This window comes from Petromyzon marinus, chromosome 19 (genome assembly GCF_048934315.1).
Source record: "Petromyzon marinus isolate PM22_M1 ecotype Great Lakes invasive population chromosome 19, UKy_Petmar_22M1.pri1.0, whole genome shotgun sequence".
Taxonomy (NCBI): domain Eukaryota; kingdom Metazoa; phylum Chordata; class Hyperoartia; order Petromyzontiformes; family Petromyzontidae; genus Petromyzon; species Petromyzon marinus.
In genome coordinates, this window is record NC_133685.1 from 3,600,310 (window position 1) to 3,615,904 (window position 15,595).

Genomic DNA, 15,595 nt, shown 5'->3' on the forward strand with positions numbered 1-15,595 from the left:
GGCTAGGAGATGTTAACTCCCTCGCCGGGTATACAGGAGGTCGTGGGTTCGATCCCAATCCCGACCCTGACGATGCATGCTGCTGTATATTTGTACTAGATTTGAAGTTTTCGTGACTGCAAGGATCCATATTCTTTGGTTCTTTCGGTAAAGTCACGTAAGGTGAAAAAAATAAAATAAATTAAATCACGACGTTTCGATTCATATAATTTTTTTCAACTACGTGACTTTACCGAAAGAACCAAAGAATATATATTTGTAGTTTGCGGTGTCTCTCCCCCCCACGTGGTCGGGTGTATTTTTTTTGTCCAGGTCCTCCGGGTTCTCCCTCCACATTATGAATCAACATCACGCGTCTTTCGAGTATTTGGGGGCCGTCCATAATGACGTCACGCGATTTTTGACCCCCCCCCCTCGTCACACGGCGTCACAAAAAGTCAGACCCCCCTCAAATATGACGTCACAAAGCTCTGCCCCCCCCCCCAAAAAAAAACCATGATTCAAATCGCTTTAAACTATCGTCATTGTAGTGCGTATTTAATGTGGCGCTGCCCTCTGATGTTGTAGGAGAAAACATTTATTAAAAAGTATATTTAATGAAGTAGAACGCGTTGTCTATATTTATTTAAAGTTGCGCATTTTGATGTGACGTCACATTTCTCACCCCCCCCCTCGTCACTCATCGTCACAAATGTCTGACCCCCCCCTACTAGGTGCGTGACGTCATTTATGGACGGCCCCTTACCTGGTAAAATAGTTTTGAGTTTAGTTTAAAACCTCTCCAATGAACCGGAGGTAAAACCTTCTACATCTGAGGTAATACAGAAGCAAAACCCCTCCTCTCGATAAATACCTCTGATCTGACGCCAAAAAAACATTTGATTTGGAACCAGAAAATCTCTGATCTGACACCAATACAACCTCTGATCTGACACCAGAAAACCCTCTGATATGACACCAGAAAACCCTCTGATCTGACACCAATAAAACCTCTGATCTGACACCAGAAAACCCTCTGATCTGACATCAGAAAACCCTCTGATCTGACACCAGAAAACCCTCTGATTTGACACCAGAAAAACCTCTGATCTGACACCAGAAAACCCTCTGATCTAACACCAGAAAACCCTCTGATCTGACACCAGAAAAAACCTCTGATCTTACACCAGAAAACCCTCTGATCTGACACAAATAAATCTCATCTGACACCAGAAAAACCTCTGATCTGACACCATAAATCCCTCTGATCTGACACAAAAAACCTCTAATCTGACACCAGGAAAACCTCTGATATAACACCAGAAAAACCTCTGATCCGACACCAGAAAAACCTACACCTCTGATCTGACACCAAAAAAACCCCATCTAATCTGGTGCCAAAAAACCCTCTAAACTAGCACTAAAAAACCTCTGATCTAGCACCAATAAAACCTCTGATCTGGCACCACTGTAGGAGGGGAGGAGGAGGGGGTTGCGTCTGGACCGCCTTCGCCTTCCGGGTCAAAAGTGCTCGCTCGCTCGCCGCTCAAAGCGCTCGGCGTTGCGCACAAACTTCGCCGCCGCCTGCCCCGCCGCCTAAACATTTAAGGACAATTCGATCGGCGCAACGCTTGGCTCTTTAAGGGACGAGGGCAAGAAATACAGGAATCGACTCGAGCTCGCTCACGTCTGACAGCGAAGACGCCCCCGGACCGCACACGCGGCCTCTGCTGTGTAAGCATTGTGCGTGACCGCGTGCAACGTGAACGAATGAATGAACCGTTGCGCTGTTAACCATCACGTTAGTTTTATTGTGTGGCGCGGCGGGGTGGGTGGTGGGTCTGTCACCTTGTTATTGTTTTGACGTGCGTACGTTTTTGTTTGTTTTGAAGTGGCATCGTTTTTGTTTACATCACGACGATTTTGCAAGTTGCTTCGCCGTGACGTCACCGCCGGCGTCACTGGGGAGTGACGTCGTCGAGCAACAATGCGGCGGAGACATGGCGTCACAGCATGTAACAACGTTAATGGGGCCGTCCATAAATGACGTCACGCACCTAGGGAGTGGGGGGAAGGGGTCAGACATTTGTGACGATGTGTGACGAGGGGGGGGGGTAAGGGGGTGAGAAACGTGACGTCACATAAAAATGCGTAACTTTAAATAAAAATAAACACGTTCTACCTACTCTAGCAGTCACGAAAGCTTTAAATCTAGAATTGATAACATCTATGGGGAGGGCTTTCACCTATCTGTTAGAGCTTTTAACAGACAACGGGACAAGAAGTCACAGCTCATCGAGACGCTGACCTTCCTCAAAAGATGCCGCGATCACAAGCTTAAAGGTCGTGATCTAAGCGTGGCTTCTCTCACTCCAGCGCTGTCCTCCAGACAGTCTCGTCCCTTCATCGTCCCTTCACCTGATGAAGGCCGCTTGTGTTGTGGCCGAAACGTCGTGATTTTTTTGTTATTTTATTTTCACCTACGTGACTTTACCCAATAGAACCAAAGAGTATGGATCCTAACAGTCACGAAAACTTTAAATCTAGAACGTTATACCTAATTAAAGAGACGTTTTAATAAAAGTTTTCTGCTACGACAGAGTGCAGCGCCACATTAAATACGCACTACAATGACAATAGTTTAACGCGATTTGAAGCATATTTGATTTTGGGGGGGGGGGGGCAGAGCTTTGTGACGTCATATTTGAGGAGTGGGGGTCTGACTTTTTGTGACGTCGTGTGACGAGGAGGGGGGGGGTCAAAAATCGTCCAAAATCGCGTGACGTCATTTATGGACGTCCGCCAATGACAAACTAGATTCGAAGCTTTCGTGACTGCATGCATTACCCTTTGGCTCTTTCGGTAAAGGAACGTAGAATATCAAATCAAATAGTAATACACAAGCAACCATCATCAGGTAAGAATGACTGATACATCACAGACACAGCATAGGCAGACGCACATGCAGAGAGAGACACACAAAGACGCACAGAAGGTGAGTGTCTCGCTCGGTGTGTCTTTGTGTGTGTCTCTCTCTGCATGCGTGTCTGCCTATGCTGTGTCTTGCGTTGTATCATTCATTCTTACCTGATGATGGTTTGCTTGTGTTGCAACCGAAACGTCGTATTCTATTATTATTTATTAGATTTTCTACGTGATTTTACCGAAAGAACCAAAGAGTAACGTTAATGACGTCATTTTACATTTAAAATGTATGTATTTTTTCGATTTTCCCCGAATCCACGAAGCGTTTGAACAATGCGTGGGTTTTCAGTGCGTCACACGTGTTTAGCCCGTTTCTGCCAATCCACAGCTCGATGAGAGCCCCCCCTCCCACTTCCCCCACGCTTTGCCTGCTGTGGAGGTAGCTTGACCATACTTCACCACGCGGGTCAGTGCGGGGTTGGTGAAGGTAGGCGAGTGTGTTTTGGGGGCAGTCGAGATCAACAACACTGGAGAGATTTTTTTTTCTGCACCGCCTCCTACTGCTACCCGCAGCGGAACCCGTCCGTCGCACATGGTAGGGGGCCATCCATCTAGTAGGTATGCAGAAATCTGTCAAAACTTGACCCATCCCCCCCCCCCTCCTTGTACGCACGCATATACTGGTGGAGGCAGGTTTTGTTTGTTTGTATTTTCACCACAAGTATATGTGGCTAATGTAGACATGATTCCTTGCAAAAGGTTTCAGTTTGGTGTTTTAACATCTTAACACGGCTCCTGTTTTATTGCCAGAAAGGGGAAAACCTATTCTTAGATTTTGATACTGGCAAAGGAGGTCCCATAATATGAACGAACGTGCTTAAGCAAACGGATAGTCCACTGCCGGACTATCTAACTAATTTGAAGGCCAATGTAGACAAATTATTGTCGAGGCTTCACCACCGCCCCCCCCTCCCCCTTTTTCTATGCGTACGGACATTGTCAGTAGACCCCCCCCCCATACGCAAGCGAACGCATTTGGGTTAACCCCTCACCTCCCTCCTCCATGCATACGTACTAAATGGATGGCCCCTAGTTGGTGGTCATCCACTTCACCTCGCTGATCTCGTCCAGGAGCATAAACACCATCACTCGAACTCCCGGTGGTCATCCTCGCAGCAGCAGCAGCAGCGGCTTTTGGCTGCTGGCCATCGAACACAGACGGTCACTGTGTCGCGCACTTTCATGTGCGCTTCTGCGGGCCGTCTGGAACGCTCTTCCTTCCGATAATTATAGGAAGCCACTGGAGCTATGTACTTTTAAATGATCCAGATTAAAAACTCATTTCTTAAGAACTGCTTTTTGTGTTTTAGTTTGTTGACCTTCCCCCGCCACCTCCTAGCAGCACGGTCGGCTACGTACGGTGCGAAAGAAGTTCAACATACAGTACATACATACACCCACCCATCCAAGCAATGCCCAGGCCTTATTCTGCTTGACTTCCTAGATCAGACGAGATAGATGCTCATTCCGTGAGATTTTTAAATACTCGACAACGCGTTAAGGATTGACTCGACCAATCAGAGCTTGCAAAACGTGCGTCACGCGGCGAATGAAAATTAGTCGCTTCAAATCACCGAGCGGTTCGTCGCTTGGAGAGTCTAGTCCTTTTCTACTGGGAGCAACCGGTTGGGCAAATAGCTCGCAAACGGTTGCGAGCAAGGAAAAGTAATCGTTGACGTTTCGGGCAGTGGTCCTTCTTAATGGCACGTAGAGAGGCTAGAGACGTCAGCCGTATGTAAGCGATTCGGTTGCACACGTGACCAAATCGCGCAACTGATATCTGGCGTAGACTGAGTAGAATCTGATGGCAAGCATAAGGCCCCCATCCAGCAGTGGATGAACCTACATCGGCTGTGTTGCATGCACGTGACCAATACGGGAGTAACTTATACGTATGTTGAACTTCTTTCGCACCGTACGTAGCCAATCGCGCTGATCAAGGAGGCGCGGGGGCGGGTGAGGACAACGAACTATGGACAACGACCACGAGGGGAGGCATGGAACCGGCCTGGCGGATCAGCTGTGGACCTCGGTGGTGCTGGAGGACAGGCCGTGCCTGATGAAGGCCTCGTTCTCGTCCCGCGGATACAGCCTGCTGCTGTCCGACATGGAGCACTTCTGGAGCGAAGAGATGAACGCGGAGGGCGTTGGGAAGCGACTCGGGGTAACGAGCGCTCTGTGTCGGCCTTGCAGGTCGCGCGCCGTGGGGGTTTAAAAGCGTGGGGCGCTCCCGTCTCTTCAAAGTTGTCCGGCCAGTGTGGTAGAGCAGGCCAAAATTACCCTCCAAAGGGGGATCTTTGGACGATTTATAGCTTCCCTCTAGCGGAGGCCCTTTCCTCCAGCTGCAGTGCGCAGAGGAAACCCGGTTTAGTTCGATGTAAGTGGCCACGGTTAATGTCGGTGGCGAGGGATGTTTGAACCGAGTCCCTGGGCCCTACCCGACTAGCACTGGTTAGCACGATGAGGTGTGGCCGGACTCCTCCCATGACCGCCACAGCATGCGGAGGCCTTCATCCGGCGGTGGGTCGACAAAGAAATGTTGTCGAGTCTGCGCTTGTAAGGAAAAAAACAAATCTTTGATAAAAAAAAAGTCAACTCGCTATGCTTGAGAACCCAGGTTTAGCATCATGGGTGGCTAAAACGCAAGCCCAAGATCTCATGATAATAATTATAACGCGCGCAAATTTGCGGACGTAACGGCCGCAATTCAGAGGCGCGGAGCCAAGCTCAGAGTCACTGGAAAGCGTGGTTATAGAGGTGAGTTTTTAATTGTCTCTTGAAGGAGACGATTGAGGCGATGCTGCGAATGTGCAGAGGGACGGCGTTCCAGACTGTTGGGGCTGCCACCGAGAAGCGGCGCATTGACAATGACCGTCCTGGATCTTGGTATCAAGAGGAGGTCGTGAGTCGCGCTGCGCAGGCATCTGCCGTCTGCTGAGCTGCAAGTCGTGTGATGTATGTATGTTGAACTTCTTTCCCACTGTACGTAGCCAACCATGCTAATCACATGTGCCAAGGAAGGACAACAAGCTAAACACAAAAGCAGTTTTAAAGAAATGCGTTCTCAATCGAGATTTAAAAGTGCATAGCTCTAGTGGCTTCCGAATAGCAGAAGGAAGCGCGCGTAGCAGACGGTCGTGGAAGTGCATCTGAAAGCGCGCGATGCGGTGGCCGTCTTTGTCCGATGGTCAGCCAAAAGCTGCCGCTGCTGCGAGGATGACCGGGGTTCACGGTGCTGGTTCGGCACGACATAGTACACACACACACACCGCCCACTTCCATCGTTCGCTGGCAGCATTTCAAACATTTGTCAGTCATCCACTGGCTCACTCGCCAACCTCCCGCCTTACGTAAGAAGAAGTGCACGCTGGAAAACTGTGAGGGCCCCCCCCCCCTTCCCCCTTGTGTCTCCCTGCCACCTCCTGGCAAAGCCGTTTATCGGCCACCTTAACCCAGCCAAAATGAAAAAAATATCTTGGGAGGCGATGATCGGGGCGGGATGAACTTGGAGGTTCTCTCTGCGCGCTATATATAAAGACACTTATCTCGATAGCTACAATGCTGACGTCCCTGGCAGATATTCATTACCGACGCGAAAGAAACAAAAGAGACAATTCTTTTCTCCCGGAGGGATGGCCTCTGTTTACGTTGGCTGCGTTTTGCTCGCCGCTTAATCTCCGAGGCGCAGAAACCGTCACGGCCGCAGCGAGGAAACGGCGGGGCGATTGCGTGTTGACATTTTTTTTTCTTCGGTGAACGCGGGGCTAGGGGGGGGGTGGTTGTGTTTGGGCGTGTGTTCCCCGCCAGTTCTCCTCCACGTACCCCTCCTGGCTGCACTGCGCCGGTCATTGTAGCAGTGACAAACCCCGCTGCCACACCAAGCGTCAACCAAGCCCACTAACAAAACACTTACCTAATGCAGTAACCCAATCCCTTAATTACATGGCCAAAGTAAACCCTCCACGCTTCGAGCTGCAGTTGTTACGAGGTGGCCGTGATATGCAGGTAAAAGCCCTTTGAAACTGGTGGTCTGTTACGCACCTCCGATTAGCACGGTTGGCCACGTCAGGTGCGAAAGAAGTTCAACATACGTACATAAATGCAAAGCGAGACAGGCCCCGTATTAAATCAGTACTCTGGCAAAACGACACAGACTAGCAAGGATCTGCACAGAGACCCACGGAGTTCTACAGACCGATATATACTTATAAAATATATGCAGAGACCGGCAGACTTAGCAGAGAGACCCATCGAAGAATACAAAAAGGGTCGGTAGAATCGTACAGGATTGATCGTTGAATGGAATGTTGACCCTGAATTGTGACAGTTCATCGGATCGCTGGTGTTTGGGGGCGGGGAGAGGGGCAAAGCATGACGCGTGTAATTGTTGCGAAATACATTTTTGGTTTGGTCCACTGCGTCGAGAATCTTCATGCTGGTCACTTGCTGGTCTTTCACCCCCGAGTAAGCTTGACGCAAGTTTCAATCAACGTGTGCTGTCTCTAATTCGCTGGATTTGTCCGTGAGATTTGTCCTTTGACTTTTCCCGTGAGCTCGCCGTAGCTTCCCAGATCGCTTTCTGGCCTAGCCAAAGCTTCGTAATGTATTTGCGCGTTGAGTGTAATCGTGGCACAAACTTGGCCTTGGTGCTCTTCTACCTCTCCCACCTCCTCCTCCCTCCCCCCCTCCATCCCCCACCTCCTCCTCCATACGGCCGGATTACCTACGAAAAATCTAAAACTTGAAAGTGTGGAGCTTCGTGAGCCACGTAACGTCTGCGCCTCTCACGACAGGAGCTCAACCGGCGGCTCGGAGCGCCGGTGGAGCGTGTGTGCGAGCACCTGCGCGAGGCCGTGGGCTCGCTGCCGAGGCCCGGCGCCGCCGCCGCCGCCGATCGTGAGGATGGCGCCGCCGCTACCGCCGTTGCCGCCGCAGCTGCCTTCTCGTGGACGCGACGCGAGCCCGCCGAGCCGGAACAGAAGGCGGGAGGTACGGTGGCGGTGGTCGCCCTGCAGAGCCGGATGAGCGGCGTGCCACTTCGCTGGGAGTTCCGACTGAGTCCTGCGGAGCACCCGGCGGTGAGAGGCCCCTGACGCCATTCCGTAATCGGTCGTCGGGCCTGACCGACTTTGTGTCGTCGGCGCCCTCCGCCACCCGACGCAGCCGAACGGTCGAGTCGTCGCGCGTTGCGAGCGCTTCAACGCGGCGAGCGTTGTTGTTTCAGCACGCAGGTTGAGTTGAAGAACGATCCCCCGCCCCCCCCCCACCTCCCCACCACCGTGACCAAGTTTAGATGACAGGAGGTTTTAATTTGAAACTGCATCAAACGTCGTCAGGACGAGATCTAGGAAGCCAGAATAATAATACAAGAGCTCCAAATTACTTTGCTGGATTTGTATTTGTCAGTTGCTCTTCAGCTTATCGGCAAGCTGATAATGTGTGCATCAAATGCTTGGACATGTGACATTATTTTGGATGTGGCGGGTGGTGGAGGCTCTTAACGGCACAAATTTTGATCTGATCAGCGTGGCATAACCCACAACTCTATTCAGAATCGTACCACTGTAAACGTTATCCCCTGTGTTAAGATGATGTCGTTCATTTACCATCAGAAAGGAAAAGGTTTCCCGCTCTTGATGGACACATTGATGCACTTTAAATTATTTATTGAATAAGATGAGAACCCAATAGACCAGCATAGTCTCATTTGCAAGAGCGAGCTGGTGATGAGATGATCATTATAATCACATGCTGATGATGGTGATATGATGGTTATGTGATGGTAATGATGATATAATTGTGACGACATGACATTCTTGCATACGCACGCTGTGCAGTGCTCAGAGCTTGACCCTGTTCATCCGTGCCTCCCGCCACAATCCTCTCCACCGTCGCTGCTGCCGCCCACGCACCCTGAACACGAACGCCCTAGTTCGATTCCGGGCCAAGGCTAACAGCATCGGTGTCCGTCCGTCCGTTCGTCCGTCCGAACCCGTCGGTGCCATCCCTCCCGGCGTGTGCAGGTGTGGGACGAACTGGTGGCGCCGGCGCTGGGCATGCTGCGCGTGCTGAGCCGCGAGAGCGCCGAGCTGCGCGCTTGCATCCGGCGCAAGGACGTCGAGATCGCAGACTACCGGGACAGCGGAGCCAGGGTCAGCCGCAGTGAGTCGCACGCACGCACGCACGCGGACTCGCTCATTCGCTCACGTGCACGCTCGCTCGCAGCGCTTGCTTCAACAGTGTCTCAATGCGACGCGGTGGGTGGGTGGTTTGGGGAGCCCGTTGTGCCCGTACGTCCGGTGCACGCGGTTACGCGGACGTCTGCCTGAGCCGGATGTCACGTCGCGAGGCGAAGCATCCATTCGGAATCTCTCGCAGAGCAGAGGAGTGCAGCAGCAGCCCTTGGCGGGAAGCGGATATCGGAGAACTACCGCACAGTAGGGGGCAGCACTTTCCCACCGCTCTGATACTCGGGAGTGATACGCGGAATTTAGGTCAATTTCAGTGCTGCACTAAATTTGAAGCTGAGATCATCGACACGTTGCACACGGAACACATCCAGTCTTTAATCACATGCTGTTGAAACCCGGCCTCACACCTAGGTTCGCATCTCATCGTCTCTTCCACCTCCCCCCCCCCCCAAAGTTCTTATAACCTTGCTCAATGCAAGAAATGTGATAACTCTTAGAACTTACACCATTTTAAAGGTGCGGTTTGTTTCTTAGCGCTTGGCGTTTTGTGACTTGGCGATTCGTTCTCAGCAACCGTTTCACATTATATACATGTCACATATAACATTAATAATGATATAATAATTTTAAACAATACCTTAACCGTGCCAGCCCTGCGCTCTTGGCCTCTGAGCTAACCCGGCCTGCTTGTTTTACGGCGGCTTTTCAACACAAAGACAAAGATCCCCCGTATAGCCTTCACAGACTGTTGGGGCAAGTGCTGTTAGCGAGCACCTATGAAGGCCGGCACGGCACACGAGGGGGTGTGTGGCCAACACCACGCCCGGCTGCCTTTGTCTCCCCATTGGCGATATTCACACCGTACCAGGTACTAATTTGAGGCTGAGTCGACCTAGGGGAAGGCCCAGGACCGGTTCATACAATCGTCACCGGTGTTGAACACGAGCAGGAATCGAACACGGGGCTGTCGGGTTCGTAGCGCAGCGCGCTGACCGCTACACTCCTGCTCCCACAACACAGCACAGCAGCTGACCAGCGTGCCAAACGATAGGTGCGAGCGTGCGCGTCCGTGCGATGGTAAAAACCCTTCCCGGCGGCCCGGCGGAGCCGCCCCCGTGTTTACCCGGTCGCACACCGCCCGCGCCACCCGATGCCCCGACACTTCCTGTGCCCACGAGGGCCTCGTCTCGCGATGGGTCGCTCGCCCGTGCGGTGGTGGGGCGGTGGGGGGCGGGGGGGGGCGCGGGGGGGTGGGAGGGTGGAGGGGGGGAGTGGTGCCTCCACGCTGCGCGGGGCAAAGCTTCGGTTTTCCAGGAAATCTTTCGCTTGTCACGTTGCGCCAGCGCTCGCTCGCGTCCGACCGCCCGCAGGTGCCGCAGTGGCGACGCGTTAACTACCTCGGAATCTGGAGAGCACAGAGAGAAGGCCAAGCTTACGAGGATGAGAGACTTTTCATATCACGACATCATGCCGATAACGGTATATGAGATGAAATTTGGCAAAACACTAAAATGTATCGGACAAATTATTCATTTTCTTGTTTTTTTTTTATGCTTACGTTTATACCACTGAAGAGTTGCCATTAATGACCCGCTTGATGCGCAGTGCATTCAGCTGTACTCAATAGTAACGCCCATGCTAATCGAGCGGCCCATTTAACATCGCACAAAGGGTGCCCACTGCAAGTACAAAATCTCTCCGACATATCCACTGATTGGTCCTGTGCTAGGTTTCTTGGAATAAACGCCAAGAGATGCTTGGACTGCAGCCCATTCTCGCCCCCTGCTTCATACGGGCGCCATTGTGGCAAGATGTTAACTACCTCGCCTCGTTTCCAGGAAGTCGTGGGTTCAATCCCGACCCTGACGCCTGCTGTATATTTGGAGTTTGCGTGTCTCTCTGCCCGTGGGTGGCGTGGATTTTTCTCCGGGTCCTCCGGTTTTCCCCTTCACATTTAGAAAAGAGCTACATAGCTTAGTGGGCCTAACCTGTTAAAATAACGTGGAGCGACTCTGACCAACTTTGCACGTCCGTCTTCCTCGGGATGGACTTCTCCCGACAGAGCACCTGGAAACGAAACCCTTCGACGACGGCGCTTTCACGACGGAGTTTTACTTGAAGGTGAGCTGGTGGGAGGCACCGTCCCACGCTTTCTCTCTCTCTCTATCTGTCTGCAGCGCTCCCGACGCGTCCGTCAGGATGGGTCCTGCCAAGTTGTCGCGGTCGGGAGGCGACGTCGCTGCTGTGTGTGTCCCACTTGGGCAGTTTTAAGCGTGCGACCGTGGTCGTCCAGAACTTAGACCGGGGGCACGTGTATCGACGCAACACCCCAATTGACAAATACGAAGGAGACATCACAGCGGCGATGCACTCCGCTACTCCTGACGCGGTTATCTGGGCTTGACCAACTGCTGTTGCTCTGCGTCTACATCAGCTTAGTTTTAAAGGTTACCGTTTTTTTTTTTTAGCTATGTGGGAGAAAAATGGGAGAAAAATCCAGATGAAAACCCCATGCAGAACAAACTCCACACCGAAAGGCGCCCGGGTCGGGAATCGAACCGAGGCCCTTCGTGCTGTGAGGCGCGAGTGTTACCGCTGCGCCACCACCCTGCCAACCCAAACTCATTGCACTTTTTGCACTCATTACATGCAACTCTCTGGTCATCCTCGCAGCAGCGGCTTTTGGCTGCTAACCATCGAACAGAGACGGTCACCGCATCGTGTCCTTTCAGATGCGCTTCTGCGGCCGTCTGGAACGCTCTGCCTTCCGATATTCGGAAGCCACTGGAGTTATGCACTTTTGAATCCAGATTGGTAACTCATTTCAATTGAACTGCTTTTCGTGTTATTGTTTGTTGTCCTTTCACCGCACCTCCGACGAGCACTGTTGGCTGCGTACAGCGCTAAATAAGTTAATCATTATACATACAAACCGCTTTGGCAACAGGTGCGCCCTCCACGCTCGAGCAGGGCTGTGCCATCGCGTCTGCCCCTCATTCATATTTAGTCGCAGCATATGTTGCAAACGAGACTACGGGAACCCAACAGGGAGAGGGCTTTTGTGGGAGCCCCGCGGTTAAAATTATTCATTAATCCACATCCTTGCGCGATAATGCCTTTTGCCAAACTTTGGAAACAGTGCCCAATAATAATCCGCACCATACAGAAAAATATAAAAATAGTCTCCTGTTTGAGGTGACCAGCAGGTCTCTAAGAGGTCTGGAGTGCTGAGTCGGCACCGCGCTGAGGCCCTGGGTTTGAATCCAGGCAGCTGCATCGGATGAAACCTGCTCTCTCCAGTGACTAGCGACTGGACAATCCCAGCCCAGGCATCTGGACACGCGTCACCTGAGCGAGTGCGATGGTGCTGTTGCCTTCCCTTCTGTGCAGACCGGAGGTCACTTGAAGAAATCTCAGTGGTAGCTCCGTGATGTTCGCTTCCCTGGGCCGTTCTCTGAAACCGAAGGGTCGCACTGCGAGGGATCCGAACGGATTCTGCGTCTCGTGACGACGCGGCGCTGATTGCCCAATCCGGATGCATTTGGGGAAAAAGACGAAACATTTTCAACTGGTTTACACCGTTGAAAATGCCGCTTCATCACATCCACAAAAGCGTACGCTTCCACCGTCCAGTGTCGAACTTCTTTCGCACCTCATGCAGCCGACCCTGCTAATCGGAGGTGCGACCGCCACCACCGCAGCCGCCACCGATTTGCACCGCAACTGGCGATCGGCAAAAAGTAATTCGCGAAAACCGGAGCATACACTGGCCGGCGCGTTGAGTGGAGACAATGATAAGATAGGATGCCGGCTGCTTTCCTGCGAAGCTATTTGCGGTTCCCACTCCACGCGGCAGAAGTTTGCAGTGAAACGAGCGCCAATTTTTGTTTTGTTTTACGTGTGACACATGAGCGCAAGGACCGTCGGCGCACGGCGGATTTTCACGTTATTTAATTATTTTTCACCTGCCCCCCCCCCCATATCTCGAAGCGCGGCGGGGGTAATTAGGGTGCCGATTTTAGGCGTGGTCCCGATTTCGTTATTTGCTCTGGGTCTTGGCCAGGAAGCGCAGGAAGGTGGGCTTGCCCCTCGATGGGAAGTTTACAATTGCTGTGCCATTGTGGAAGCGGTGGCGCTCCACCTCCCCGCGCCCCCCCCCCGCCCCCCGAGCACGGCGCGCGAGTGCTCTCCCCGCTCTCAGTGGCGTGGTCGCACCACCGACCCCCGCCCCCTTCTCCACCACCCCCCCCCCCGCTCCCCCCCTCGCCCCCCGCCGCTCGCTGCCACCGAGGTCAACTTTGGTCTCAAACTAGACCCTGGAGGCCAGCAACGCTCATCTCCGAGCTTGACACACAACACGCACACGCACCCCGTGCTGCCCGCGTAGGTTGAGGATGGAACGATCTAACGCCTGTGGAGATTCGATGTAGTTACTGGGATTTGATTGAATGTTACGTTTTAAACAAACGTAAAAAGTTTGACCCCGTTGTTTCTTAATCTTCGTTTTGTCCTTCGTCCGGATCGTGCGATCGTTTGCCGCGTCGTGAGATGGGGTATCCGTCGGGGTCTCTCGCAGAGCACTGCAGCCGTGTTCGAAAGCGGCCCAAGGAAGCGGATATCACAGGTCTACTTCCGAGAGCCATTCAACTGACGGCCACTTACTCCTCGCGTGATCCATGTCGTGAGCAGGTGAAGCTATCTTGCTTCTGTGCTCGCTCGGTTGAACTTTAATAGCAATAATTATAAAAAAATTACCTTCGAACCTATAACTTTATAGAACCTTTAAGCGAATTTTAAGTGAACAGGGAGCCAATCAGGGGTAGGGTGGAGCAAATGGAGCGTAGCCAATTTCTCTGAAATGTTACTCGTGGTAATCATGTGACGAGTAGTAATCCACAACTCCAATTAGCAAGGTGGGCTACGTACATCGCAAAAGAAGTTCAACATACGTACATATGTGATGCAACCATCACGGACAAAGACAAAGATCCACCGTATAGCCTTAACAGACTGTTGGGGCAAGTGCCGTTAGCGAGCACCCATGACGGCCGAAATGGCTCATGAGGGGGTGGATGGCCAGTACCATTCCTGACAGCCTTTGTCTCCCCAGTGGTGATGTTTTTACACACAGCAGCAGGTACTCATTTGAGGTTGAGTCGACACGCACGCACGCACGCACACATACACACATGTACACACGCACCGCATGACCACGACGTCACGTTCCGCGTAACCTCAAGGCAACGCACAAACAACTCCACGCCTTCGTGAGTAACACTTTATTATCAGGTGGCTTTTGGGCAGTGGACCTGCTTCGTAGCACGTAAAAAATATACTCAGAAGAAGGTGGGGGGGGGGAGGGAGAGTTGACCACGTAAAAAAAAAAGTGCTGTTGCATGCGGTCTCCGCTTTGCGACGATCCGCTCGCACGACGTTCACGCGTCGCCGGCGCGGATCAATCAACGACGCGGAGACTTTGACTCACGGCGGAGTCTTTCCGAACGGCGACTCCCGGCGTCCCGGCGTCACTCGGCCGTGGAGCTTTCGTTTGTCCTCGAGCGTTGGTTTTGTGTGCGGGGTTCTTTTCATTTTGTAACCTGTCAAGACCCTGTTAAAAGACGGCCGATGAAAGGGAGAGAAAAAAGAAAACGCAACACATCGGCATGAGACGTTCCGACTGTTTCCACTGAACGCCTTGGGGGAAAACAGCGGTCCGTTCGACTCTCGACGACGGGGTTTACAGGAAAGCGTGGTAACGTCGTTAAAGCTGGGGGGGGGGGTTGCCTATAATGTGCTATTTATGTGCTGTGAGGAAAGGCGATTGCCTGAAACGTCGCCTATTTTATACATATGTTTACAAGGCTACAGTGCTATTGCCGAACGGCTTGAGCTGTTGTTGTTGTTGATTGTGCTTTTGTGCACCACTGCAAAGGCAGCATCGCCATCAGATCATCGGTTCGCTTCTCGCAGGTCGTGAAGGTCGCCGGGAGCCTGCCAACCCTGAAGGGAAGCCCGGCGAAGGCCGCCCTTCATTCCAATCGGCCTTCCTCTCGGTCGATTTGGCAGCAGGACTTTTTTTCAGATATTTGCCGCTGATGCCGGCAGCAAGTGGGACTTTAACTCGAATTGCCGGGTCCGTAGAACAGCGCGCTACGACACTACACTCTTGCTCCCCGCAGAGATATGTAGCCGTAACAGACTCTGCCTGGATGAAGCCCGCCCCGTCCACCCGGCCGCCATACCGCATTGCTCATTGGGGGTCGTTTGACCGTGCGGGTCACAGATATAGCTCGCCACTGATGTTGTTGGGTTGCCGGGCTTCGTAGCACAGAGAGTGCGAACCGCTGCGCCACCACTCCCCTCCTCGCAGGTTTGCTCGGCCTGAGATAATGACCTGGTACCGCGTGTAAGTCGGTTCACGCGCCGGTGCTGATGGGGGC

At 52.4% G+C, this 15,595-nt stretch overlaps 1 protein-coding gene across 5 annotated transcripts in view; it reads left to right on the top strand.

The window, feature by feature from the left end:
* Positions 1-1,448: 1,448 nt before the first annotated feature.
* Positions 1,449-15,595, top strand: part of NHEJ1 (non-homologous end joining factor 1) — a 40,185-nt gene continuing 26,038 nt past the window's right edge. For 2 of the 5 annotated variants that reach the window (XM_032956977.2, XM_032956980.2), the window contains exons 1-5: positions 1,451-1,713; positions 4,888-5,128; positions 7,758-8,042; positions 8,988-9,126; positions 11,218-11,276. In XM_032956977.2, the coding sequence (XP_032812868.2) occupies positions 4,937-5,128; positions 7,758-8,042; positions 8,988-9,126; positions 11,218-11,276 (675 nt within the window). In that variant the 5' untranslated portion in view covers positions 1,451-1,713; positions 4,888-4,936. Of the gene's footprint in view, positions 1,723-3,009; positions 3,523-4,887; positions 5,129-7,757; positions 8,043-8,987; positions 9,127-11,217; positions 11,277-11,332; positions 13,298-15,595 lie in introns of those variants that run through there. The other 3 variants (XM_076068087.1, XM_032956978.2, XM_032956979.2) reach the window with 3 other exon arrangements.